At 50.9% G+C, this 27521-nt stretch overlaps 2 protein-coding genes across 4 annotated transcripts; one reads left to right on the top strand and one right to left on the bottom strand.

Annotated features, from left to right (window-relative positions):
• Window positions 1-7767: 7767 nt before the first annotated feature.
• On the top strand, window positions 7768-11190 carry GINS1 (GINS complex subunit 1). Of its 3 annotated transcripts, XM_086482306.1 has the most exons (7): window positions 7768-7842; window positions 7916-7980; window positions 8067-8162; window positions 8589-8679; window positions 9207-9323; window positions 10211-10285; window positions 10550-11190. In XM_086482306.1, exons 1-7 carry the CDS (start codon window positions 7768-7770, stop codon window positions 10616-10618), a joined length of 588 nt encoding a protein of 195 aa, XP_086338432.1. In that variant the 3' UTR covers window positions 10619-11190. The 3 variants fall into 3 exon arrangements, with proteins under 3 accessions (XP_086338432.1, XP_086338433.1, XP_086338434.1); XM_086482307.1 differs by lacking the exon at window positions 9207-9323; XM_086482308.1 differs by lacking the exons at window positions 7916-7980; window positions 8067-8162; window positions 8589-8679.
• On the bottom strand, window positions 9673-27161 carry NINL (ninein like). The gene is made up of 16 exons (XM_086460390.1): window positions 27156-27161; window positions 26891-27060; window positions 26672-26809; window positions 26244-26382; window positions 25493-25603; window positions 24773-24862; window positions 22455-22551; window positions 21825-21967; window positions 20491-20819; window positions 17030-17099; window positions 15580-15831; window positions 14297-14509; window positions 13346-13462; window positions 13012-13252; window positions 12351-12533; window positions 9673-10264 (listed from the first exon to the last, which is right to left on the bottom strand). The coding sequence occupies exons 1-14, from the start codon at window positions 27159-27161 to the stop codon at window positions 13064-13066; spliced, it is 2064 nt and encodes a 687-aa protein (XP_086316516.1). The 3' UTR covers window positions 9673-10264; window positions 12351-12533; window positions 13012-13063.
• Between the last annotated feature and the right edge of the window lie 360 nt (window positions 27162-27521).

Here is a 27521-nt window from a genome sequence, read left to right on the forward strand (position 1 = left end):
GAGAGAGAGAGGGAGAGACGGAAGGAGGGAGAGAGATCCGAAAGCCTGACAGGCAGGTAGACCCCAGCTGGGCAGAGCCAAATTTTTCCAAAGCAGGGCTGAAAGGAGAGTTTGCAGAAGAACTGGCTTGCCTGGAGACAGAAACCAGAGTGTAGGTCATAAATTCAACCCCACTTTCCCTCCGTCACCTGCACCACTCCTGGCACTGTGAGCCAGTGCTGCCCTGGCAGCTGGTGGGTCAAAGCTGAGGGTCACCCCTGGGCTTAGCGGCTGAAGCCTCCCAATCTCTCTGTCTCTCTCGTGGTTCCTCATAAGTTCAATGGCACAATGCAGCTACACTATTTGAAAAGCCATAATATTTGTTGGTACGACTCTTTTATTACTGTCGATTTATATATATTTGTTGATAAAAGAGGTCATCTTGGGAGACACTTGTAGTCTACTGGGAAATAATTATCCGATGCTGTATATTCTGTACATGCTGTATAAACAAAGTGAAATATTTAAATATAAATGTTCGGTGGACTTGGTGGCACATGCTGGGGGGGAGGTTGGGACCAGGCAAGCCCCCTCCTTGGGCCACCACAACTCAGGCTCAGGGTCCTTGGCAGAGTCACCATCCCAGTGGGGTCCTAGCCAAAGCCTGGGGCAGGATCTGTCCACAGTGTAAGGGCAAAGCCTGCGGCTCCCTGGGTGCTTTTCCCCATGCGAAGATGAAAGGAGGCAACTTTGCGAGGGCAAGAGGCCACACTTGATCTCCCTTCTGGGGGTAAAGCAGAGGACCGAGTACAGCTTTGTTCATCAGAAACTCAGAGCAGCAAGCCCAGCATTCCCCACCCACTTTCCTCCTCTCCTGCCCAGGATGGAAACCCTTCGGCCGCCACCCAGCGCAACATCTCTAAGCCTTATGGTCAGAGAGAGACGATTCCCCAGGGGGAGATGGCCGGTGGCAGCAGAGACTGGCTCTGAGCATCCGGCTCCTCCAACTCTTTTCCACGCTAATCCCATGCGATGGCACCAGCCACCCTCCCTGGCGTGGTCTGCAACAGCAGCGAGCGGTGATCTTCTAACCTGACACACACTGTTAGAGAATCTGTTTCATATTTTCTGTGGTATCGATCTACAACTTTTGAAATAATTGGAGACAGTTGTGGTAGCCTAAAAATTGTGCTGATCTCATATATTTTTATATTTGTGATGTTTTCCTATTAATAGAAAGTAGTGAACCAGTAACCCTATAGCTGAAAGTGAACTATTCAAAATAAATATACGACTGCAGAAATATTTGTAAAAATAATTTATTTTAAATATTCTGCCAAAGATAGCTCTCTAATGATCTGTAAAATGTTGTTTCTCTCTTTTTGCTCTGAATGTCATTGTGAAAGCACCTTTCTCCCCTTCATCTTTTGAAGATTTGCTTTTTTGTATCTTTAAGGGCAGAGAAATATGCCAATGATTTTTTTACTGAAGCAGTAAATAGAGTAGTAGGGAGGCACGAGACAACTTTATAAAGGTGATATACGGGATCCCATAATAATCACTCTGAAAATCCAGTTTCTCCTGTAGTTCCTCTTGTGGACAGATGGGTTTTGAAGCCAGGGATGGTTCTCTAGCAGGAAGGTCTCAGCTGCAGCTGCTGTTGCTGCTGTGTAGCTCAGCTGAAGGAGAGAAATCTCTCAACCACCCATTTGTAGCCTCGGGGCATTTGGACTCCATTGCAGGAAACCTGCCTCTTCACCATTTATGAGCATGATACCTTTATTAGCCCTTAATAGGCCCTGTGGCACATGGATAACCCTTCGTCGGGGCTTTTCAGCCTGATGAGTTTGATCCCCACCAAAGCCATTCCCACAACACGTCTGGTGCCAGCAGCAGCCCCAGCCCAGGGGCAGAACTAATCCTGCTGATGCCCAGATCTGTCCCCTTCCCTGCGTGGGGACAGGGGCAGGAGAAACGTGGCCACCACAGAACATGATACCTTAGCAAGAGCAACTGTCCCTGGAGGTACGCTGTTAAAGAGGAGAATGTACGGCTCTTCACCAGGGAGAAGCTGCCCAGATTAGTCTGCTCAGAAATTGCAATTTTTTTTTTTTTTTAATAGGGAACAATCTTATTTCCCTTCTTCATTTCTTCCTCTTGAAAGAAATTTTCAATGCTAGGAAAAGCCTTCATTATGTTTCACAATCCCCAGGTCCATTGCAGTGGACATACATCCTCAGCCATGTCTGTTAAGCTCCACCATATCAGACAGATTTTTGGCTCGTCGTTTTTTTTCGCTTCTGAGCAGATTTGCAGTTTCTTAAATTTCTTGGTTGTAAAGGTCCAGAGGAATTAACTGGTAACAAAGAAATGAGGGCCCTGTTCCAGTGAATGGGTTTCCACATGCAATTCAAGTTTTGACTCACCAAAGGCCAGGCACATGTGTAAAAGTGCTTTATTGGACAGGCGCCCAGAAACAGAGCCGTGAAATGCAGTTTTTGAGCTGTGGGGTGCACATGGGTGTGACGGGAGCACCAGTGTCCATCAGGTGTGGGCACCGCACGACCACACGGTAAAACACACGGCACAGTCTGCAGCTACGTGATTTTTAGTTCCTCTGTGCGACAAGCTCTCTGAATCCGGGGTTACACAGCTGCTGCATCACAGGGAAATACAAGTGAGCCAGGGAAGACAATTGTGAGAAGAATTTGGTTTCTGATCACTGTGCATTTTGTTAATTAGTGAATTAAAATAGTTTTATTTTTACCAAAACCAGATAATCTTTATTCCAGTAAAGACAACTGCTGACTTGAGATAGATAGAGATATAGAGATATATATATATAGATAGATATATATATATCATTTGAATGGTTTATATCCTGTTGCTCTAACTAGATAAAATGGAACCATGTTGCAAGTTGTGTCATTCCAATGTACAAAATAAACTACTTTTCCCTGCATGCTGCCTGGGTATGTTGTGATTTGAATTAAGAGGTATATTTGAATTGCCTTATTCAAGAGGTTGTATGTTACCTAACTGGGGAATGACCTGGCACTGTTCATAACATTACATGTGTACTTGATGCTATGTTATGTCAAATTCAGATTAGTTGTCTGTCATCTATGTATTTTGTGAGAGACCTTTTATCTTGTTAACTGTGATATGTAAACCTCTCATTGCCTGAAATAGTCAGTTGTACAAATCAGTGTCTTCAGCTGTTTTCATAATTTTACCACATTTCCTAACACAAAATATAGATGTTTGTAAATTCTTCATTCATTTTGTCTATTTTTATGTACGAGGCTTTTTTAATCTGGCAAAGGAGTCAGATAAGGCAGCTTCCCCTGAATTTTTCAATCAATGCTCAGTTACATTTCTATCCCTCAGTAAGACAAAACAACCAATTTTCAGTAGCTACAACTGGAATTAGGGACGTATGTTTATCACTATTACCTTTTCTGGCTCAGACGGGCCATTATCACAGCAGAACACAATGATTAACGACAAACCACACATGATGCTTCTGTAGTGACAGCCTTCTGGAGACCAGGCGCTTTACAGCGGCTTCTTCAGGCCCCACACCTCTGCTGTGCCGCAGCCTGAGTGGGAAGGGAGAGGGTAGATGTCCCTGCCACAGCGAGAGAGCTGGGAGGAGAGAGGGGAGAGATGCTGCTTACTAATCCTGGCTCCAAGGCGCTTTTTCTCCTTACACAAGGCACCCCAAGATAGTGCCATCTGCCCTCCTGCATAAGACCCCAGCCAGAAAACTGCATCTTGTCCTTTCATTAGCCCCACAGCTGCAGCACGTCTCTGAAGACCAACATGGCGTCCTGACACTGCGTCGTACAAAATCCCCCACAACGGTGGCTCCTACAGTGTCTGCTGATGCCATGCGTGGGGTTTTTTCCCTAGCTTTTGTTTCCAGCAATGGGATCACGTTACTCCACAGCTGGCTAACAGCAATGTGCACCCCATCGAGACACCAGCGTACCACATACAGGTCAGATCCTTTGGAAAACAAGCTGTGCTGTTGAAGGAAGCGGTACAAGGTAGGCACGAATCTGTTTCAGTGGTAGCACAAGGATAAGAGATGGCCCAATACCCCCCACAGTGGGGTATGCCAGGTCTGCCAGGTCACCCCTCTTGTCCCTCCTGCCCCAGACATAACGGCTGTGTTTCTTGGCTGCAGCACTGTGAGGCCAAGAAACAGGTCTGCTTGGGTAACAGACCCCCAGAAGTCCATCTCCACTCTGAGCTGACCGGAGTATTTCTGGGCATTTTCCCTCTATGCCTAAAACACCAAAGAAAACAGTTGTTGAGAGCATTAAAACACTCTTGTCAGAGCCAGCCACGGTCCCTGCTCATTGTACAGGTGCCACATCATCCTAAACACAAGCAGCATAAATGTTTCAGGCATGGTATTCCAGCCTGTAAGTCAGCTTCATCGAGGGCCCAACTTAAATGCCTCTTTGCAAATGCACATAGCATGGGGAATAAACCAGAGGAGTTGGAGACATGCGTGCGCCTGTGGGGCTGTGTTCCCATCAGCATCACGGAAACATGGTGGGATGGCTCCTATGACTGGAGTGCTGGGATGGAAGGGTACAGGCTCTTCAGGAAGGACAGGCAGGGGAGATGAGGAGGAGGTGTCGCCTTCTATGTCAATGATCACCTGAAGTCCACGGAGCACTGCCTGGGGACGGATGAGGAGCCAACCAAGAGCTTATGGGCCAAGGTTAGAGGAAAGGCAGGGGAAGGTGATATCATAGTGGGGGTCTGCTACAGGCCATCTGACCAGGAGGACCAAGCGGACGAGGCCCTCGATAGACAGATAGGAGCAGCCTGATATTTCCAAGCCCTGGTCCTCATGGGGGACTTCAACCACCCTGATATCCGTTAGAGGGACAACACAGCAGGGCACAAGCAATCCAGGAGGTGTCTGGAATGCATTGATGACAACTTCCTTCTCCGAGTGGTAGAGGAGCCAACGAGGAGAGACGCCACGGTGGACCTTGTTCTCACCAACAAGGAGGGGCTGGTGGGGAATGTGAAGCTCAAGGGCAGCCTTGGCTGCAGTGACCATGAGATGGTGGATTTCAAGATTCTTAGGGCAGTGAGGAGGATGCACAGCAAGCTCACTACCCTACTTCAGGAGAGCAGATTTTTGACTTTTCAGGGAACTGCTTGGCAGAGTATCGTGGGACAGAGCCCTAGAGGGAAGAGGGGCCCAAGAAAGCTGGTCAATATTTAAGAATCACCTCCTCCAAGCACATGAGCAATGCATCCCAAGGAAGACGAAGTCAAGCAAAAATGCCAGGAGGCCTGTGTGGATGAACAAGGAGCTCCTGGACAAACTCAAACAAAAAAAGGAAGTCTACAGAGGGTGGAAACAAAGACAGGTAGCCTGGGAGAAATACAGAGAAATCGCCTGAGCAGCCAGGGATCGGGTCAGGAAAGCCAAGGCCCTGATGGAATTAAACCTGGCCAGGGATGTCAAGGGCAACAAGAAAAGCTTTGATAGGTACATCAGTGACAGAAGACAGACTAGGGATAATGTAGGCCCTCTCCAGAAGGAAATGGGAGACCTGGCTACCGGGGATACGGAGAAGGATGAGGTACTCAATGACTTTTTTGCCTCAGTCTTCACTGGCCAGTGCTCCAGCCACACCGCCCAAGTCAACAAGGGCAAAGGCAGGGGCTGGGAGAATGAAGAACCGCCTGCTGCGGGAGACAATCAGGTTTGAGATCAACTAAGGAACCTGAAGGTGCACAAGTCCATGGGACCTGATGAGATGCATGTGGGGGTCTTGAGGGAACTGGTGGATCAATTTGCTAAGCCACCATCCATCATATTTGAGAAGTCACAGCAGTCTGGCAATTCCCGCCGACCGGAAAAGGGGAAACATAACCCGCATATTTAAAAAGGGAAAAAAGGAAAATTTGAGGAATTACAGGCTAGTCAGTCTCACCTCTATGCCCGGCAAGATCATTGAGTGCACTCTCCTGGAAACTATACTGCGGCACATGGAAAATAAGGAGGTGATTGGTGACAGTCAACATGGCTTCACCAAGGACAAATCATGCCTGACAAATTTGGTGGCCTTCTATGATGGGGTTACAGCGATGGTGGATAAGGGAAAAGCAACTGACATCATCTACTTGGACTTGTGTAATGTGTTTGACACTGTCCCGCATGACATCCTTGTCTATAAACTGGAGGGACATGGATTTGATGGATGGACTGCTCGGTGGATCAGGAATTGGCTGAACGGTCGCACTCAAAGAGCCATGGTCAACAGCTCGATGTCCAAGTGGAGACCAGTGGCAAGGGGCGTTCCTCAAGGGTCGGTATTGGGACCAGTGCTGTTTAACATCTTTGTCGGTGGCATGGACAGTGGGATTGAGCGCACCCTCAGCAAGTTTGCTGACAACACCAAGCTAAGCGGTGGATACTCTAGAATGAAGGGATGCCATCCAGAGGGACCTTGACAGGCTGGAGAGGTGGGCCCAAGCCAAACACATGAAGTTCAACAAGGCCAAGTGCAAGATCCTGCACCTGGGTCAGGGCAATACCAAGCACAGATACAGGCTGGGCAATGAGTGGATCGAGAGCAGCCCTGCAGAGAAGGACTTGGGGGTGCTGGTGGATGAAAAACTGAATATGAGCCAGCAATGTGTGCTTGCAGCCCAGAAAAGCCAATCGCATCCTGGGCTGCATCGAAAGAAGAGTGGCCAGCAGGTCAAGGGGGGGTGATTCTGCCCCTCTACTCTACTCCAGTGAGACCCCACCTGCAGTGCTATGTCCAAGCTCTGGGGCCTCCAGCACAAGAAAGATGTGGACCTACTTGAACAGGTCCAGAGGAGGGTCATGAAGATGATCAGGGGGCTGGAGCACCTCCCCTGTGAGGACAGGTTGGGGTTGTTCAGCCTGGAGAAGAAAAAGTTCTGGGGAGAAGGCTCTAGCAGCCTTCCAGGACTTGAAGGGGGCCTACAGGAAAGGTGGGGAGGGGCTCTTTGTCAGGGAGCACCGTAATAGGACGAGGGGTAACAGTTTCAAACTGAAAGGGGATATATTAATATTAGATATTAGGAAGAAATTCTTCACTGTGAGGGTGGTGAGACACTAGCACAGGCTGCCCAGAGAAGCTGTGGCTGCCCCCTCCCTGGCATTGTTCAAGGCCAGGCTGGATGGGGCTTTGAGCAACCTGGTCTAGTGGAAGGTGGCCCTGCCCATGGCAGGGGGTTGGAACTAGATGAGCTTTAAGGTCCCTTCCTTAAATCTAAACCATTCTGTGATCCTTTACAAAACCACACTGAGGTGTTTCAATCATGATGTAAAAGCGCCACTGTGCTCTCCCCATTCCTCCGGGTTTTGAGTGCCGCTCGTAGGTCATTTTTTATGTCTAGTAACCATAGAAACACACGGTCAGGGAAGTGAATTCCTGGAGCAGGACAAACCGTGGTCCTGAGGTTTTCATTCCCTTTCCACGGCTTCGAGTGCTAAATTTCCTGTCCCATCCAGAAACGCACCTCTCTTTTTTTTTTTTTTTTTTTTTTTTTTTAATCTCTTTCTCCCTTTAGTTTTGGCAAGCTCCAGGTCTGAAGGATGCTGCTGGCGGGAGGCAGATATGCACCGGGAAGGGCTGGGGCAGTGCTGGGAGGAAGCGCCCCTCAGCATCCGCCATGGTAGGGCCCGCGGGAAGGGCGCGTCGCGAGGGCCCGCCCCGGCCTTCCATTGGCTGCGGAGCGGCCGGGCTTCCCGCGCGCGCGGTGCAGCGCGGCGGCATGGCGGGAGAGCGGGCGGCGGAGCTGGTGCAGGAGCTGCACCGCGCCGCCGGCGGGCACCTGCCGCCTTTCCGTGTGAGCAGGGCGCAGCGGGGCGGGCCGGGGCCCCGTGGCGGCCCGCTGTCACTGACTGTGTCCGGTGTTGCAGGCGGAGGGCCTGCGGCAGGCGCTGGAGGAAATGCGGGCGCTGTACGAGCGGAACCAGGCGGACGTGTGAGTGAGCGGCGCGTCCCGCGGAGGCTCGGCGGTGCGCCCTCACCCCCTCCCGCAGCTCTGCAACGCGGCTTTTTCTTCTCCAGGTCCGAAGCGAAGGCGGGACGAACGGACCTGATTCTCCTCATCCGTTTTCGGCACTGCTGCCTGCTCCGGAACCAGCGCTGCATCCTGGCTTACCTGTGAGTGCGGCGGGGGAAGGGGGAGGCGGGATACCGCGGCCCGCCGGGGCCACGGGGCGTCGGTTCCTTCCCGCCGGCCCAGGGGGACAGCCTCAAAAGACAGGGTCCCCAGCCGCTGGGTGCTGGGGCTCTGGGCCCCCTCTGCGAGGGGCGATAGCAGGGCAGCTGCGGGGTTGGCCCTCTTTGTGTTCCTCACTGGTACCACGGAACACTCAAAGAGAAGGACGCCCTGTTTCCTCCTGCTCTTCAAAAGTTTTAGTTACTGGTTAGGCCAAAAATCACATCCTTTAAAGGAAAGTGACTGGAATGACCCAAGTTCTTGCTCTCTCCTTTGAGGGCAGCCTGGGGCATCAGTGTTGCTTGGGGATATCACCAGCCTTTTGCCTCAGCAAAGATGCTGGTTTTGCCCCTCATTTCTTCCCCCAGGTATGACCGGTTGCTGCGGATCCGAGCACTAAGGTGGGAGTATGGCAGTGTCCTACCAAACACCGTCCAGTTTCACATGTCAGCTGAGGAAGTAAGTCAGCCTTGTCTTAAACTCTTCCCGTCTTTCCACTCACTCGTCCTGGTGGATTATCTACTTCTGAGTCAAAATAGGGGAAACTTCTCTCCCCCTGCTGTAAACATGACACTTAACATGCCTTTCTGTAAATACTGATTTGTTTATTCACTGTCTGTGAGTACAATCCCAAATGGATACCAAGTGCAGGTAATTCTTGGCACTTTTAAGGATCAGGTGGTCTTCACTAAATCAGACTCACAGCCAGCTGAACTAGGTCTTCACATGCTGCTCTCAAGTGCCATCTCTAGACCAGTGTACACAGCCGCTAACATCAGCAGCACACCTCCTACTCTGAATCCAGATTGCTCTGCCTCCGGGACAGTTTTTCCCTTCAGAAGAGCTTGTGTTCACCTTTGACTGGCATGAACATAAAAATAAAAACTAAATTGAAATAAATAAAACTAGATCTTATTCATCAGGGACCTGTCTTTTCAGCATTAGCTGTTTGGCTTTGCCTGAGGGATCACTGTTAATGTCCACAGGTGGAGTGGTTCAATCGGTACAAAAAGTCTCTGGCTACCTACATGAGGTCAGTAGGAGGAGAGGAGGGGCTGGACCTTACGCAGGACATAAAACCTCCTAAAAGCCTGTATATCGAAGTAAGTGCAAGATTGGTGGTTTCTGTCTTTGAACAAACATTTTGCCCAACCATCTTTTAGAGAATTTCACCCACATCCCAAGTTAGGTCATTGAGCAAAGCCTTCGAGAGCACTGAAGCTTCCACAAGCTTCTATATTTTACTCTTTACACTCTGTCTGCCAGTGTTTTACTCCCTCATCTACTGAGGGCTCAAAGTATGTTGAAAAAGGGCATTTCTAGTCTGTAGGGTATTGGTGTGGTGGGATGAGTGGTCTGAATCCCAGTGAGAAGGTTTTGCAGCATTTTGCAGAAACTTAACCAGCTCTGAGATCAACTAGAAACCTTGTTCCCCTGTTAAGGATCATTAACTAGTTTTCTTTGTTGTTATTTATGACTGATAGATGACACCACAAATCGTTTTACACAATTGATACCACAAAGCAAGAGCACATGAAAAATTAGAGGCAGTAGCTGAAGTGCTCTGTTCTCATGTTCTTTTCGAAAGAGCACGTAGTGACAATCAACCTGCTCCTTAATAAGACAGTTTCACTGTCAACAGATTGGCATTTTCTGGTCTGTGTGAGGGGAGTTTCTCCTGGAAATGCTGCTGCTGTTCCCCAGACCTTGTCTCTTGTGCCACTCTTCCTCTAGCCTCTGTGGAGGGCTGGGCTGCTCGCTGTGTGCTTCTTGCTCCAGGCAGAGGCAGGAAGAGAACATCAGGCAGAGCCCACAGAGCATGGGATCAGTCCAGCTCTGCATTTCCAGGTCTGTTCTATATCGAGGCTTCAGCAGACGGGTAGGAATGGGTCCATATGTAAAGCTCTGGGATGTGTGCTGTAAGTCAGCAGGGAGGTCTAGTGATTTCTGTGGAAGATCTGATGATCCGAGAGCTGTTTCCGCTTTGCAGGTGCGGTGTTTAAAAGACTATGGAGAATTTGAGATCGATGATGGTACCACTGTCCTGTTGAAGAAGAATAGCCAGGTACCTGTAACAAGAGAGCGTGGTCCATTCTCTTTCTTCCCTTTCATTCCCATGACATCCCCCTGCTTATCCCAGCTTCGAGGCACGTCACACAGTTCCTGCACACACAATGCCTTGCACATGCTGCAAGCTGTCTGTGTGGCTCAGGACTGTGGTTCAGCTCTGCCTGATCCAGTACCATGATGCAGCACGCATACAGCACCACAAGTAACAACAAATTCAGTCTGCCTGAGTTTTAAGAAAAGTTTGTCTGTTTCTGTGCAGCACTTTTTACCCCGCTGGAAATGCGAGCAATTAATCAGACAAGGAGTCCTCGAGCACATTCTGTCATAAGTGTGCAGGACAGGAGGGACAACCCTTGCTTGGTGGCCTGCCCACAACGGGGACTGAACTCTGGGGTGTGCAGGACCTCAGACACCTCAGCATTTCTGCAGTGGGCACCCTGCCACTCCTCTTAACAGCCTTTGATACCTGACAAGAAGATCACCTCTGAGTTTATAAAGTATGCAAACCACACTGGCCAACTCTTTATGACCAAAGGGTGCATACTAGTAATGTAGCGATCCTGGGAATCCAGCATAGTGGGTGGTGACATTGGGGCGGGGAGGATGTTATCCAAGCCCCACAGCTACAAGCAGGTTTTGTGAATGCATTTTTGATTGGAGCAGTTCTATGTTCACCCTCTGCATGTGGGAGTAAGACACTGACCAGCTGGGCTTCAGAAGCCAGGCGAGCTCCATGGTTGCAAAATAAAGAACTGCTTCAGCCTTCAATGTAGTGTTTTTCAAGAGTTAACACTGTGTTCATTAAACACGTGACTTGGCGCTCTGGCCCAACCCATCTTGATCCTGCAGGGTGATGCTCAACTGGTTTTTAGGTGTCTCAGTTGTAAGTGCCAGATGAGGCTACATGAGCTTCTTTCTAGGATTAGCCTTGTCTCCCATCGGAGGCCTGGAAATGTTTCTTAAGGTGCTGAGTGAATAAGCACTGCAGTCTGGGTCATGGGCCTGGCCAAGGTTTCTCCCAGCACACTTGGGCTGTACCTCTGTCCCTCTGTGAAGAGTCTCCTTCCCCAGAGCACTGGTCTGGCAGGGCCTAGGGGCTATTTGGAGTAGGAGTGGGAAAGGGAACAGAAGGTTTTAAGGATTTCAGTTAGCACAAAGCCAGAGCAAGGCTGAAGATTTGCTCTCCCTGTCTGGTTTTCCTAATGGAGCTGCTCTCTCTTGAGTAGTGGCCAAGAGAGGATACTTCCAAAAACATAAGCCCTGGGTAAGACTACAGGTTTGCCTAGCCCCCATCTCAGAAGCCAAAACCCAAATTACTAAGAAAAGAATACAGGAATAGGGTAAATGCCTGGGGTGGGACTGGATTGCTCTCCCAGTCCCAGCCAAGGAACCTCCCTGAGCTAGCCCGCACCCTCCATGGGGCTTCCCTCCTTGTAATAGCCCAGCTCCCCTCACGGCCCTTGTAATCAGGGCTGCCCCCGAGGCAAAGAAAGAGAAGTCTCAGCCATCATCCACCAGGGCAGAAAAAGCACGCCCAGATCAAGGAAGCCCCCTCAGGCACAGCCTCCAGCCATCTCCTGGCACTGGCCCAGGGCTGAGGAACCCCTCCACCCTGGCAGGCTGGGACTTAAAAGAATCAGCTTGCAGCCAATTTATCCCCTTTCATTCTTGAAGCAATGACACCTAGAGCTATTTCTAAGCCCTCTTCCTTGTATTGACTTTGTCCAGCCTCTGCTTTGCTACCCTGATCCACTCAGGCTTGCCTAGTCTCTCACATACAGTAGTCTCCATAGCCCCAAAATCCTCGGAGTCCATTCACAGCTAGTGGAACCACAGCCCCCACATAAACACTCTCTGCTCCGCATGGAGCAAGGCAGGGGCACCATGACAATGATGTATCCTCTATGCAGAGGGCAACACCCTGGGCAGATCAATAAACTTGGTATTTGCTGATGTGAATGCTTGGCTTTGTGGCCTTTTGGACAACTTTTGGCAAGAGCACTACTCACTGCCAGTGTGCGAAGGCCAACAAGGAAGGTGAGATGATGCAGTTCACTTACCATGTCTCCTGATCTCTGAAGATGTGCATGCTTAGTAGGGGTCACCAACCCTGCCCCAAGCCTTGGAGGCTCAAACTGAAAGAAGGTCCTGCTCACCACAGAGGCAACAATCCAACAACAGGTTGGTTTGGATCCTAGGCTCAGGCTTTAGGAGGGCCAGAGTCTCCTAGAGCCCAAGAGGAGCTGTAGGGAATAAAAGTTCAGCAACACATGGGGGAGGCTTACTGAAATACAGAGCAGACTGGAGATGGCAGGAAGTGCTGTAATATTGCAAACAATGCCACAACACAGCTTTCCCACTCAGTGAGCCAGACACAGGAACCCGCAAGCCTTCCTGCCCTTGCTTCCCAGCTCTAATGGTGCAGCCCCAACAGCAACTCTCCACAGAGAGCGAGCATCCGCACCACCACCAAACACACTGCCAGAGTGCAGGCAGCTCCTGTGGGCTGGCTGCCCCGAGACAGACCTGACATGACAGCACACTCTGCTACTGAGAAAGGACCAAATCTGGTGCTTTCAGTAGGAAAATCCATCTATCCAGAGGACCAATTTCCTTAAAGGACTCATTTCTCCATTTTCTACTTTCTAGCCAGGAAAATCCTGGCAAGACCAGGGAGGACAAGGCTGATTTCCCAACTCTGCCATCCCTCCCCTTCCGTACCTGACAAACCCCAGCAAGGACTAGGGGCAGGGCTGCCACAGCAGGTGTGCCATCACCCACTCAGAGATGCTGGCACGATTTTTCCAATGAGCTGCTTCAGAGCTGAGGCTTGTTCCTCCAACAGCTGGTTCTTCTCCTCGGTGCTCTTCTGCTTCAGCTCAGCCGCCTGAAGGGCCGTTGCAAACCCCCTGTTCTCCTCACGGAGGTCTTTGATCAGCAGTTTGTTCCTGGAGAGCTGGGCCTACAGCAGGGACAGGAGGCTTAAGGTTCAGCATCCTCACACAGGGGTCCTTGCCACACAGGGACGCGCAGCACTAATCCCGCCTGCACTTACTTGGGCATCTTTGAGCTGAGCCGCCCTCTCTGCCAGCACAGCTTCAGCACTCCTCAGACTGTGCTCCAGTCCCTCTGCTTGCTCCACAGCTGCGTGCAGCAGACACTCATGTTCCTCCTGTAGTGGGCAACAAAGCCTAACATTGGGTTGTCCCAGTGCTCACCTGGCCCCGGCAATCCCGGACCATGCATTTCCACAGGACCCCACTCACAGACCTTCACGCTCCCTGAAGGAGAGCGTGTGGGGATCAGTGGAGGTGGTGCAGGATGCAAAGAGCAGCGGGACAAATGTTTAGAGCAGTATAACCTTCCCTAGGTCAGCACCAACTAGTTCTAAGACAAGGCACAGATTTCGCAGCAATGTTTTCTATAAAAACAAGCCAATGGCCTCCCCTCTCTCAGCTGTGCCCAGAAAAGTCCAGGGTGAGACATAGTCTCCTTGGATGCAGTTTTTGTGACTGCTCATTTTAATTCCTTAGGTTGTAATTTGCTCCATCTTTGCCCAGGTTAGTTCAGTTGAATCACAGTGACCTGAAACAAAGGACAAACCTACAAAAACCAAATACCCTGTTGCCCAGTGCTGTAGATGTAACACTACTCCACTCTGTGCAGGCTGCATCTCCACGTAGAGGGTTCAAACTGTCTTCTTCCATCCTAAGCCAACACAGAGTGCCTCCCTGGGTAACTCCTGCTCCTCTAGGCACAAGGTGTCTGGTCTGCGGTAGCTGGATTAGAGTGGGGAGGGCTCCTGCATGAGTGCAGGGTGATGACTGGGTTCATGTGGAATGAAAATTGCAGCTAAATTTAAAGATGAAGTGCATTTTCCACATGGGCTTTTGATATATAGCATCTTCCACCCAAACCTCTGGTGGCTTTGACCACAGCTGCCTTCCAGGCTGGCAGTGCTTCCTCCCTGGAACCCTTGACTGAGTTCCCACAATTCCCTGCTTACCCGGGTCCTGACCAGCTGCCTGCATGTCTGCTCAGCCTGCCGGTGGAGGTCGTCTTGGAGCTGCTGAGCCTTGCACTGTTCCTCTCTTAAGCTGGTTTGCAGCTGCTCAAACTGTATCTTTGGCACCATGTTGTTCATCTGGGCCTTGGCCTGCTGCAACTGCAGAGCATGCCAAGTCTGGGCCAGGCTCAGGCTTGCTTTGGCTTCTAAGAGCTGTAACACAGAAGGACCAATAGCCAGTTACAGCTTTGTGCCAGCAGTGGGACAGGCTCAGGGTGTGCTGCAGGTGAGGGGAGATGTTAGGAAGCACCCTCAGCCCCTGCCTTGGCTCTCACACCAGCATGGCCACAGCAGAGCAGCAAGACCATGAGAGTGGTGCTTGCTGGGTAGCCTACAAAGCCAGAGGTGGACAGCACTGAGAGCTGCAGAAGAAACAGGGCCCCCTCGCTGAGAGATGCTCCCCTTGCTGAGCAGCGAGGAGCAAGAGTTGCCGGAGGGATCCTCTGGGAGGGAGTCCTAGCACCAAGGGCTGCAACGGCAGGAGGCAGAGGGGGCTGCTGACCTGGGTTTGCTCTCAGATACATCCCAGGCAAGCTGGGCTTCAACCTGTGCTTGGACTACATGTCCCCTGCTTCCTGCTGCCAGCAAAGTGCAAACCTGGTACTGGGAAGCAGGTCTGGTCCAGCTTTGCCCTAGGGCTACCTAGGGGTGGCTGGCATGGGCAAGCTGTACTCTGGAAAGCCAGTCCCTGAGCCTGTCCCCAGGGCAGAAGGCAGGAGAGGGATATTAACGCATTTTGAGGTTTCTCACATTGGCTTTCCTCTATCCTAGTGGTCCTTGCTCCCCTGGTCTGATCACCTTGTTTCCCTCCCCTCAGATGTGGCCTGCCTGGGCCCTGTCCTCCCTATCCAGCCCCTACCTGATCCCACCACTCCTCCAGCTCCTCTGTCAGCTGAGCCATGGGGAACCACAGCTCCTGGCACTCCTGTGTGAGCCACCTCCACTCAGCCTGCATCTCCTCTGCCCAGCCAAGCCTGCACACAAGGACAAAGGGGATCCTGCAGGGGCAGCTGTGAGCAAGGACCTGTCAAGCTGCACCTGAACTGGCTTCAGACCTATCTGAATGGGAGGGCAAGTCCTTTGGCCCCCACAAAGAGGAAGAGGACAGGACAGGCTTCTCTGCCTGGGGAAGGTGTCCAATACAGCCCTGAGCAGGGCAGTAACAGTATCACAGGGACCACTCAGCAGCCTGCCACCCTGCCACCAACTGAACTGACACCCACCTTCTTCTGTGAGGTCTTGAGCTGCTGCTGAAGCAGCTCCATCTCCATCCAACATGCTGCATGCTGCTGGTGGTACTCCAGCCTTGTGGCCAGCTCTGCTCCTTGTAGCCAGTCAGCCTCCACAAGCCTCTCACTCTGCAGCTGCAAAATGCGAGGGCCAGCGCTGTGGCTGGCCTTGTGCTCAGTGAGTTCATGGCCCAGCTGACGCATGTTGACATTCACGTTGGAGACCTCCCCCTTGCTCTTGTCACTCTGGAAAAGGTTGAGAAAAAAACCCCCATCAATTCATGCACAGAGGCTTGGGGTGGAAAGAGAGGCAAGTGACTTAACTTGTCCTGCGCTGTCCCTGCCGGATTCCCACTCAGGAACACCACTGTCACCGCAGGGCCTTGCGGGCACTCAGGACAAGTGCCCTCATTTCCCAGCCTGACCAAAGCCCAGAGGCTGAGTTAAAGCACAGCATTCCCAGGTAAGAAGACGCACACGGATGGCAACCCTGGAGGAGGTCACTAGGAGGGGCAGGGGGAGCAGTGAGCAATTGTACAGACATGTAGCAGAAATATTAAGATTGGTAAGAATACAGTACAAATGGAAAAGTGTCCTTGTGCACATGTGGAAGTAACAGACGACAGAGCAGAGTAAGGGCTACAAGAGCAGCCTGCATTGACACTAAAGAGCGCCATCCCCCAGACGGTGCTCCTAGGACACCGTTCCCAGCAGTCATGCTGAGCAAGGTGAAGCTTCTGGCCCATCCCCTGACCAGACCACAGCACAGATAGCACATCAGCAGAAAGCATGCATCTAACAGCAGGATGGCAACACACCCCACATCCCATTCCTCTGCCAGCCTCCCATGAAAATGGCCAACCAACACAGCTTTCCTCCAACAGAAGAAAAGCAGACATCAGGCAGCAGGTTTGTGGCTGAAGGTTAATAGAAGCTGAAGCCAGCAAGGGTCAGCAAAGGCCACCCTGCTGTGGCTGATTGCCCTGAAGAGTACAAAAGGCATGTCCAAAAAACAGGTTTTGGTTCCCAGTCATGAGGAATCCCAGGAACAGGGTGAGGAACAAACAGCCTGCAACCCTCATCCATGTTGCACGCAAGCAGTCCCAGCCAGACCTTGTGTGCACACATGTCCAAGGGCTTGTGGGCATGTGGGTTTGAGACTGGGAGGGAGAAAGAATACAAGTAGGTAAAGTCAACCTCATTAGGGATTTTGTAGTAACGCTTTCCCTTCTGTAAGACCTTCACTGGCTTTTGTCACACAAATTGTCCCTACTTGACAAGCTATTAAATGAAGCTGGTTCTTCAAAGCAAGACTGGGTTTCAATGTTTGTTGCAAACATTCCCATTCTCCTCTATAAGCACATGCAGCTTTTGTCCTCCTAAATCCTTTAACCTCCTAAATCCTTTAACCAAGAGCCTTCCATTAGTGTTAATGGCTTCTTACCGATGCTGTTAACTCCGCTATTTCGGCCAGCTCCTCCACCTTCTCTCTGCCCAGCATCCTCACGTGTTTCCTGTCGGGGAGAGGGATATGATCAGCTTCAGGCCAGAGAGCAGCAAACCACAGCCCCCTAAACAAAGGCCCTGTTTTGGGGAGCCACACATCTGGTTTTGGCCTGCAACAGGAAGCAAAGCCAGGCCAAAACAGATATGGTCCTGAATTGATTCAGGAGCGAGTCAGCTGTCTCTGCTCCAACAGGTGACTGAGCCCAGCACAGGGCAGACATCTGGGGACATCCAAAGTTCTGCAACATTGTCAGAGGCCTAAAAATCAGGGGATGAAGAACTGTGGGAGAGCCAGCTTAGCAGACTCTTGGGACCATCCGCACCAGAAACCTGGCTCTCCTTGGATTTATGGCTCAGTGGGTGATCCCAATGCCTGTCTCAAGCTTCCCAAGGCATCAGCAGGCCACTGGCCAAGATGTTTGTGTAGTGAAGCCCATCCTTTCTTCAATCAGCATACCCAACCCCACAGCATTCCTTAAACCCGGCTCTGGACCCTGTGCTCTGGCCTGCCCAAGCCTTTGGCTGGCCAAGCCCATCCCAGCACTGGTTGCTCTTCCATGGAGTGAAGGGTGTGAGAGTGATGGCTTGCTCAGAAACAAGAAAACAAAAGGCAGGTTGAGCCAGCTGAAATCTGGTAAATGCACCTGAGCGGCTGTTCCTTTTACAAGCATTAGCTATCCACCTATTTGCCAGCGTCCCACAGCTGGCTCCTCTCTTACTCATGCTGTTTGCTGCCCTTCTCCTTTGCTAGCCTCAGCTCTTCCTGGAGTCTCCCAAGCTGACTTTTCAGCAAGCTGTTCTCCTCCAGCAGCCAGCACAGCTCTCCCCTGCAGGGAAAGACAGCAGAGTGACAAAACCCATGCAAAAGCCCAGTTTGCTCTTGACGTTCTACACTGACTCCCTGCTCTATTCCCATTTGGTTTGCGAGGACAGCAAGAACTAAAGAAATGTGAGAAACACCATTCAATAACTCATGCAAAACATGCAGGGACAATGAAGAAACATTGGTAGAGAATGAGCAGGTCTTCAAGGGAAGGGACTAGTGCATGGGCTGCGTGGAATTTGCTCCCCCTGCTTGGCAGGATGCTCCTCAGAGCAGCTGCTTTCTGAGTCAGTTTTCCATCAGGATTCACATGCTGTGCTTCCTGTGGCATCTCCAACACCCACATACAGCTGTACAAGGCAGAGGAGACAAGCGCGCAGTCAGCCACAACCACACAAGCACACCCCAGATCTCTGACCGCACTCCCACGGTTAGTAAAAGGCATGTGGGGAGCAAGACAGAACATAGCTGCTGTTACAGTGTCAAGAGAGAACATAGCTGCTGTTAAGAGTGTCTTGGACCACCATGTTGTTAAGCAGCCCTATGTTTCACAAGGCATCCGCTTTTTTTTGCAGCAGCAGCACTGTGTTAGTTCGGCAAACTGCCTTTGCACTCAAACCTGCCCCTATCTTGACCTCTGGGTTTATTTTCCAGCCAGCGCACGACATCTTTGAGCTGCATCAGCTCCAGTTTCACTCTGTTGCTTTCCCTCTACATCTCCATTTTGACAGCCTGAATGTCATGTTTCCTTCTATGCTGCTGTACCACTCTGTCTCCCAAGGTTTATTTTCCTCTTCTTGTCCTCCAGATCAAGTCCATCTACATCCTGACATGTGTCTGCTGTGTGAAGGCAAACCATTTAACTTTGCTCTCTCTGCCTCCTTCCCAAGCACATCCCCTTGTCTATCAAGATTTCATATTTCCTGACAAATGCTTTCAGCTTTGGCTCCAGCTTCTAGACTGAGCAGGCCATTTGCTGCAACAGACGTCCACACTGGTCCATCCATCACACAGTTTTTCATTTCTTCTCTCTGTGCCTTCGGTGCTGAGGTTGCAGCAGGAGATTTTGGCCTATCTGCTCATCTGCTCCTTTCCCCCCAGAGGGCAGGTCTCCAGACACCTTGTCCCTTCCAACACCAGAGCCTTCAGCCCCATGATCTCTGCATTATTTCCATTTCATCCTGGTGGGTTTTTTTCTCTTATTCTGCCCAACAGCCAGCATCTCACACATCTTGACTTGTTCCTCATGAACCTTCTCTTCCAACTTTAGCTGCCTCTTCTTCCACAGAGAAACCAAGTACTTTTCCTTCTGCTTCCACTGCTGCCTCTCCTGGGCACACTGCCCTTGAAGGTCTCCCCTTGGAGCCTTTATCATAGGGAAAGCACCTCCTTTCACACCAAAGTTGCTGCAAAAAGCCTTACAGCTGTCCTCGTGCTGGCATTCACTCCATGACAGCTCTTCATTGTGCTCAACCTCTGCATCTTTCCTAAAGATAAAAATAATTTTGCTGACCTGGATTTGACAACAGCTTGAAAACCTCAGCCAGCCTCAGAAAGTACTTTTGATGAAGAGGCAATGCAAAGTTTTCTTTAGGTTGCAAAGTCAAGGCAATTACTTAAACATTACAGAAAGTTCCCATGCCATTTTGCACTTCTCAAAGACTCATCCATCAGATGTTTTCCCACCACCCTGAAAGCTCCCCACTATAGCCAGTCCCTCTACCATTCACCAGATATGGCAGTAACACAGCTCAAATGCCTTGTATCCCTGTTATTTGGGTTTGTTCCCCTGTCTGCCACAGACTTCAGCCAAGGCCTCTCCTTTCTCCCACACCTACCCCATGTCTCAGCTCCTCAGCCCTAAAATGGGGATAATGACCTGGCAAAATCATCTGCTTGTGTATTGCCAAAAGGAACTCTGCTCCTGCAGGGAGGCACACCAGGGGAAAGGCAGGAGGAAAGCCAGGGGGCAGTGGTGGGGTGTGCTGGGAAGCAGGAGGGGGCAGACATGGACAGGCAACACTTTCCCGTCCAATTCCTCTCCAGTCTCCTCTGTGAGACCATTCTGGCCCCTGGGGAGGTTGCAGAACTGGCACCACAAGCACAGGAAGGGAAGATGCTCTGACATTTAGTGACTTTCTTACTCTCCCAACAGCCAGTCTGTTTTGGCTAGATAGAAGAATTTAAGCCATTTTTTGCTGCTTTTAAGACAGCGGGTTGTCATGATCTAGCAACTAGAGGCAGGTTTGCTGAAGGACCAAGAAAGAGAGAATAAGAAAACACTGATGAAAGCTCTCTTATTTCTCTCGCTGTTTTGAGATACAATCTTTGCTGGGCACTACTTCTGACACAAGCTTGAAGAACACACAGGGAAACTTAAAGTCTTGAAATAAAAGCACCCTTGTAAGGGGAGCTTAGATGCCTTCCTTCAAACAGCTGCAGCCCCACAATACCGTCCAGATCTTCTTCCAAACTAAAGCAGCTCTCCAGCCTCATGAGAAATCAAACCTACTCGTATGAGCAGTGGATGCGCCCCCAGTCTCCCACTTAGCCCCAGAAAGACAACAGTGCCAGACCTCAGGCTCTCTCTGTCGCTGCGCTGCATCCTCAGCTCTTCCCCTTCCTGGTCCAGCTGCTGCTCTGGATGGTAAATGTCTTCAGTGTGCTGTTGTTGTCCCACCCTGGCCTGCTCCATCTCAAACCTCTGCTCCAGCTCCAGGCTCCACACACATTTTTGCTCTTTCAGGCTATCAATCACAGCCCAGCACTCTGCAACTGTTTCTTCCAGGTCTCTCTTCTGGTCTCCCATCTTGTGCATCTCAGCCGTGAAGATTTCCTCACCGTCCTTCCTCTCTCTCTCAAAGTTTTTCCTCATTAACTTGATTTCCTCCTTGTAATAGTTTATCTGTGGGAGGAGGCAGGATTTGGATATTAGCACCATGCTCCCAAGAGCTCCCCTCTCCACCAATAGCTCTGACTCAGATCAACCTATTGGTCCTTCTCAACAGGGGACACTCTTCAGGCAGTTCTGGTCCCTACTGAACTTAGGGCAGTAACCAGCCTCTAAGAAGCAGGTTTCAGCGGGCCCCAGCTCTTCCCAGCAAGCAGTGCAGTTCTCCCCTTTCTCCTTGTTTGCAAGGGACCCCAGAGAGGAGAAGGGAGAGGGCAGGGCATCATCCGTCACTGCTCCTCATATCCTTCCTCCACCCTGCGGAGTGGTCCCCTGTCCAAGATGTGGTGATGAGCAGCTGCTGCTCCCCACAGCTCCCATGTAAAGGCTAGAAACACCAGGATTCAATGAGCACAAAGGCAGGACTATGAAGCACACAGAAGATCTGCAAGCAGCTTTGTGCTCCTTGAACTGTTCATCATCTGTGTGGCAGTTTACAACTTAACTCTTGCAGTGCTGCAATGGCAACGCAGCAAGCATCCCCAACCTCTCAGTTCAGCAGCAAAACGAGGAGTGAAGGCAGTCCTCACATGAGCACTCACTTCTCTCTAAAGAGAGGGCTTCACCCCAGGACTCTGATACCTGCCCCATGCCCTCAGGAGACACCTGGCTGCTTCCTCCTCTCGGCCCTGTCGCTGATTGTACTGTGACAGCAACACTGAGCACAGCTAATCTCTGGTTCTCTATAAGGAGCAAGACCCACACAAACCTTTTGCAAGTTGACAGAGATTTCCACAAAGCCTTTGCCAGCTAGTGAGGGCTCCAAACCCTCTGACCAGCTAAGATGGGCCAGGGAAGCACATGCAATAACCCCAGAAGAGAGCCCAGGTACCACCCTGCTCCCCAGCCTGAACTTACAGCAACCTTCCCAGAGCAGATGCCCCATCAGCCACGCTGTAGCAGGCTGCTTACCAAGCAGCTGTGCCAAGAGGACAGCACATCTGCCCCCATGCCCCTCACCTTGGTTTCCAGCTGCACCTTCAGGTCCCGCAGCTGCTCTTGGAGCTGCTCCATTGAGAGTGATGTCTCTGTGCACACAGAAGTGGGAACCAGAGGGCTGGGAGAGCAGCACACTGGCAGAGAGGAGCCCTGTGAGGACAGGCCTACAAGATAGGACAGGCCTGGCTGTCCTGATCAGGATGGCTGCAGCTTCATCCAGTCGAGTCCACACAACCCCAAAAGACAGAGATCCCCCATCTATCTGGCAACCAGTCCCAGGGCTGCATCACCCCTTTGGGCCAGAGTTTTTTTCCTAATGCTCAACCTGAACCTCCCAACCCACAGTCTGGGGCTACTTCCTCTTCATTACATGTGTTTCCTCAATATCCTTAACAGTGAAAATCTGCCTGCTCACTCCCAGCTGCCTAGTCCATAAGCCACCATCACCACCTTTCGAGTCAGAAGAGCCTCCTTCCCTCAGTCTCCCTCCTCCTCACCACCCCTTTCTTCCCTCCCACGGCTGCCCAGTACCAGAACTGGCAGCAGTAGCTCAGGCACAACAAGCCGCCCCATACTCCCATGGAAACTCTGATCCAGAGGGAACTTTGTTCTTGCAGAGATGGAGAGGCACCAAACCCTCCTGTATTTTACCTCCTGCTGACAGCCCTCTCTCAGCCCTGCTCTCCTGTAGCTGGAGACGCAGGCTCTCCAGCTCCCTTCGCAGCACTCCATTCTGGTCCCACAGCACCTGAAGCAGAGACCGGTCATGATGCAGCTATGAAGCTCCCCAGGGCTGCAGGGGGCCAAGCGCACACGGCTCCCACCAGCCATGTGTACTCTGGGTCTCCTGCAGCATGAAGAGCAGAGCCCCCTCACCAGCACAGTCAGAGAATAAGGCAGAGGGATTTTCTCCCTTCCCAAACAGGCAGAGATGAGAGATTTTGGAAGAGCCAGAGAAGAAATACAAGCCCAGATTACCGCAACCACCATCATTAGACACTGTAAAGCATGAAGAGCCCACAAGCAACTGCCCTTGCAAGCAAAAGCACAATACCAGGGGTTTTTGCAGACACCTCGGAGGGTTGGATCTCCTGAGACCCCTTCTGACCTAAACACAACCACTGCTGGCGACCAACACGCAAGAAACACTGTGATCTCAGTACAATCCCTCATATAGCCCTGAGGTTTGTGTTTACATCCTCAAGACACTCCTGTGGGCATCTGGGCTAGCCAACAAGCACTACCATATGTAGACAAAGTAACAGCAGGATTTACAGTGAAGTGAGTCCCACAGGGCTCTGAAAGAGATCATTTCCAGGCTGCAAAAGGAATAAAGTGAGGTGAGAAGGTGCTGATCCCATGGGAAGCCCCGCATGAGGCAGGTCCTGCTGCCTGCTTAGCACAGAGACGCCCTTAGAGGCCAGCACAGAAGTTTATCCTCACTCAGTGCCTGCAGCAAGGAGCCCCACGGCTGAACACCATGCTATGAGCCACCACATCAGTGCCATGGGCCACTTCCACGCAGCTGTCTGGAGCTGGACAACTGCTTGTTTTACTTCATATCCTTCATCCCGTAACAGGAAGCAAGAGCGTACAATGCATCCTGCATCCCTCTGGACTGTCCACTTTGCGTAGACATCCAATTATATCCTATTTGCTGCCACCCAGGAAAGTGGTGGGCTGAGACTATAAACTAGGATACTTCCAAAGAGCACAATTAATAAATATTACTGAGCAGATCTAGACAAATGCAAAGCCAGATTGTTTAATCTCCATTCTAAACAGAACAGCAGAGGAGGAGGGGGTCCGACAGCATTCAACAAGGGTAAAGTATAAACCCAAGTGGTTTCATCTTCACAGGGGCAGATGAAACCTGAAGGCCGAATCTCTCCATCCATCAGCATTCTCACGGACAACTCTGGGGCTGCTCAATGGGAGGAAAAATTGCGGCAGCAATCATCTTCAACCCTCTGGTGCCACCTGGAGCAATGCTGCGCTGGATAGTGCTCCAGCATGTTTGCCTTTAATTACAGCTTCAAGAGAGGCTGTCTGCTGCATCCATGAAATAGCTTTGCTGAAAATGGAGACTTTCAGGCTGCGGGGATTTGATAAGTCACTGTCTCTACTCAGCAGTGTTCCCCAGCCACACATAGCACTTGGAAACAAATGGGCAATGCAATAAGCACAGAGCTCAGGAGCCAAGGCACAGAGCATCCCACAAACTCACAACATGCAAGTCACTTCAAAACCAGAGAAGGGAAACGGAGGCTGTGCTTATGTCTCAGAGAGCCCAAAGCTCTGGGCAGGAGTGAGGCACCCTGCATGAGGTACAACATGCACAACACCAATGCCTGAACCACACACACACCAGGTACCTGGACGGACTCACCTTGACTCTCTAGCATAGTCCAGCAGCAACAAGTTTTGTAGGGGTTGTTAAAGTGGGGTAAGAAGAAGGGAGGTAAAACCAAAAAGATAGAAGAATTCAGCTGATAGCACGCTTTCCAAAGAAGAATAGCTTTCTCCTTGCATTCGAAAAGAAATGCAACACACCCCAGGGTGCTCTGACCTTATACACAGAGCTACATGGTTCCCAAACAGCCCATGGCTACAGGGTGGCAGGAAGGGAGGAATCAATCCACCTCTACTGCCCCCTGCCAGTATCCCAGCAAGGGAACCAAACCATGGAGGGCTGCAGGAGCAAGGAGACAGGCTGCTTTACTGGGGGCACAGTTGTGTCCTGCCTCCCTGGTAGGGAGTACTCTGGCAAGAGCTGCCTGCAGCTTTGGACAACTCATGATCCCCAGGAGCAGGCTTCGGCATGTACTCTGAGCAAGGCAAGAGGGTTCCCCCCTCTGCACTCTGATCAGAGCTGCCTGCTTCCTCTCCCGCAAGCCAAAGCACCCAACAGATGTGCCTATGAGAGTTGTACTCTCATCCAGCGTTGCTGGAGAGCTGCCCACCCATACCTGGCACTGCCGCTCATACTCCAGGACAATCTCTGCAAAGTGTTCACTCCAGTTCGGGAGCTCTGGGCTGTGTGGCTCCACCTGGCCCAGCTGCACAAGCACAGAGAAACACTTCTCATCAAGAAAATTATCACCTCTCCAAATGGAGAGCCAAAAGCTCTACTATATCACCAGAGACATGGTGCTACATCCATAGATTCAATGGAAGGGTTGCTATTCACACCTGTGGGACAAGTCAGATGCAGAAAGAGGAGGAAAAACTTTTTTCTTCGCACATGAAGGACACCAAACTACAAGCAGGCAAGCTTTCCCAAACGGACTAACAAGGTCACAAACTCATTTCTTCCCCCAGATCCATTTTACCAGCTGCCTCACTGGAATGGAAGACACTAAAACTAACCCTTTGCTTCAATACCTGTGAAAAAGGAAGCTTTTCTTTTCTGGAAACCAAACACTAAAGTTCTCACTTGAAGACTGCAGAGTTGTAGAATTTTCTAAAATTTTAAACTTTCCTCATCCTTTTTTTTCCAAACTCCGAAAAGCCTAAATTAAAAGCCAGTATTTTTTCCTTCCAGGTTGTCATTAATGTGCAGGGGAGTTCAAAAATGGGGAGGCCATAACAACTGACCCAAAATACTCAGGATTTCATAGAAAAGGGGCAACCTTTTGATGAGTTCCTGAAAAGTTCCTATTCAACTGCAACATAGAAAGAAAGGCTACCTTGTCCTTCACAACACGGCTGATTTCTTTCTGCAGCTCCGACACCAGCTTCTCAGAGGCCACCAGTTTCTCAGCCATCTCCATGACCTTGTTTTGCAGCTGTGTGTTCTCCTGCAGACAAAAGGGAGAAGATCCTCTCGATGTTGTGGGTCCTCACATCACATAATGGGTTCATCAGCCATGGGCCTTCAGCAGGAAGCTGTAAAACAATGGGCACATCAGCATGCCAAACCTAGCACAGCTCCCAGCAGACCCCACTTTGGACAGCACGCTGCTGATACACACCATGTGGGCTGTGGTTTGCCTTATCTCTCCAAAGGACAGACGTAGCAGTGGGTTTTGCAGAAAAAGAGCTAGCCAGCCCCACAGGTTCATCTCTACCTTTGCTTCATAAAACTATGGTTTCCCTCATAGCTAACAAAGGCAGCAAGTCCTGAACTATCTCCGTCCATACTTCTACAATGAACAGCACTGGGAAAATCCCAGGCACATGGACACCATCATCTCTGCTTTTTGGCAGGGTCCCCGGCACGATTTTAGCCTCAGGTGTTCCGGTGTTACCAATGGCCAAACCAGTCCCAACAGACAACACAGGGGTTTAATAATGTCACAGCAAAGGAACAAGCTCTGTATTTAACACAATAGTATGGATGTGGTTGATTTTTCTGCATAAAACTCCTGTCCTTCCCAGCAAAAGCATCCGTCTTTGTCACTGCCTCTGCTTTGCCTCCTCTGAAGCAGCTTTACTCACCTTCATTGTGTGGTTCAGTCTCCCTTGCAGGCTGGCCTCTTTGCCCTGGAGGAACTGTGTGTCAGCCTCCAGCTTCGCTTGGTGACTGACTGCTTGCTGCAAAACCAGCTCTTTTGCCTCTATTTCTGCCTGAAAACCCCTGGGGAAAAAGGCAACATGGTTCCGGCGCCTAAAGTGTGTTCTCAAAGGGCCAGGAGGTCCAGACACCCCCTCTCACCACGCACAGATCAGGAGATGAGAGCTTGGTTGGAGGGATGCTGGGACCGTAGTGGGGCCGGGGGGGGGGGGGGTGTGTCTTCAGGGTCTCCGTCACTGACACAATGGCAAAACAAATGGGAGATTCATAAAGGGAAACTAGGACAAGGGAGAGGCTGTAGGCACCCACAGGAAAATCATTTTCCCTGCCCCACCAAAGGGACCCCTCCTACTTGAGCTTGCTCTGGGTGTGCTCAAGAGCAATGTACTGCTCATCCAACTCCTTGCCAAGCTGCAGGCAGTGTCTTTCTGCTTTCTCCAAGTCCAGCCTCGCCTTGTCCCTCTCCCTGGCAATCTGCCTCACCTGGATCCTGTGGGCAGCAAGCAGTGCATTAAAAGACATCTCACACACCCCACAGAAGGGTCCTCCTCACAGGGAGCAGCACCCTAACCTGAGGCACTGCAGTTTGTATCTGCAGGAGGTGACGGCTGCAGGCCGAAGCCTGCTCCTGGGGATTATGAGTTGTCCAAAGCTGCAGGCAGCTCTGCCAGGCTCACCTGCTCCGTGCTGCTGCTCAGCTTCTGCAAGGACAGCACAGACTGAAATCACCTTCTCCCTCTTCTAACAGTGCCAAGAGGACTTCTATTGTTACACCATCTGACTGCCCTTCAGTCTTTCAGAGATCCCCCTCCATCTCGCACATAGGCCTAGATCACAGCCATAGTAGACTTTCCCCAGCCCTGGAGTGGCCAAACCATGCTACTCCATCAAGAACCGGACTACAAGTGCTCTTTCCACCCCAGATGGCTGCTTGCTGAAAGACCTTGCTGCTCACTTCACCCACCGCTACCGGTCAAGGTAGCACCAGAGACCTTGAGGATCTACTCTAAGTTCTTCCAGGCCTCACATGGCAATCACAAGTTCAGGCTTGGGAGACCTAGCACCGTTGCTGATGCTGGAGATGTGAGTCCATGCAGCTTGGCCAGAAGGACAGACTGCTTCCCTTCACACTCTCCTCTGACGCTGAGGAAAAAAGCAGAGGAGGTAAGTCAGTGGGGCAAAATTGGCAGAGAAAAACTGAT

This window comes from Leptosomus discolor, chromosome 2 (genome assembly GCF_034619465.1).
Source record: "Leptosomus discolor isolate bLepDis1 chromosome 2, bLepDis1.hap2, whole genome shotgun sequence".
NCBI classification, from domain to species: Eukaryota; Metazoa; Chordata; class Aves; order Leptosomiformes; family Leptosomidae; genus Leptosomus; species Leptosomus discolor.

Excerpts from the sequence above, each read along its gene's own strand:
- GINS1 (XM_086482306.1), top strand. The coding sequence starts at position 7,768 with ATGGCGGGAGAGCGGGCGGCGGAGCTGGTGCAGGAGCTGCACCGCGCC. Across the intron at positions 7,843-7,915 it reads GGCACCTGCCGCCTTTCCGT|GCGGAGGGCCTGCGGCAGGC; the intron begins GTGAGCAGGGCG and ends CCGGTGTTGCAG. Across the intron at positions 7,981-8,066 it reads GAGCGGAACCAGGCGGACGT|GTCCGAAGCGAAGGCGGGAC; the intron begins GTGAGTGAGCGG and ends TTTCTTCTCCAG.
- NINL (XM_086460390.1), bottom strand. Across the intron at positions 24,863-25,492 it reads GCCGTGTTGTGAAGGACAAG|CTGGGCCAGGTGGAGCCACA; the intron begins GTAGCCTTTCTT and ends GTGCTTGTGCAG. Across the intron at positions 21,968-22,454 it reads GAGAGGGCTGTCAGCAGGAG|GCCTGTCCTCACAGGGCTCC; the intron begins GTAAAATACAGG and ends CCTATCTTGTAG.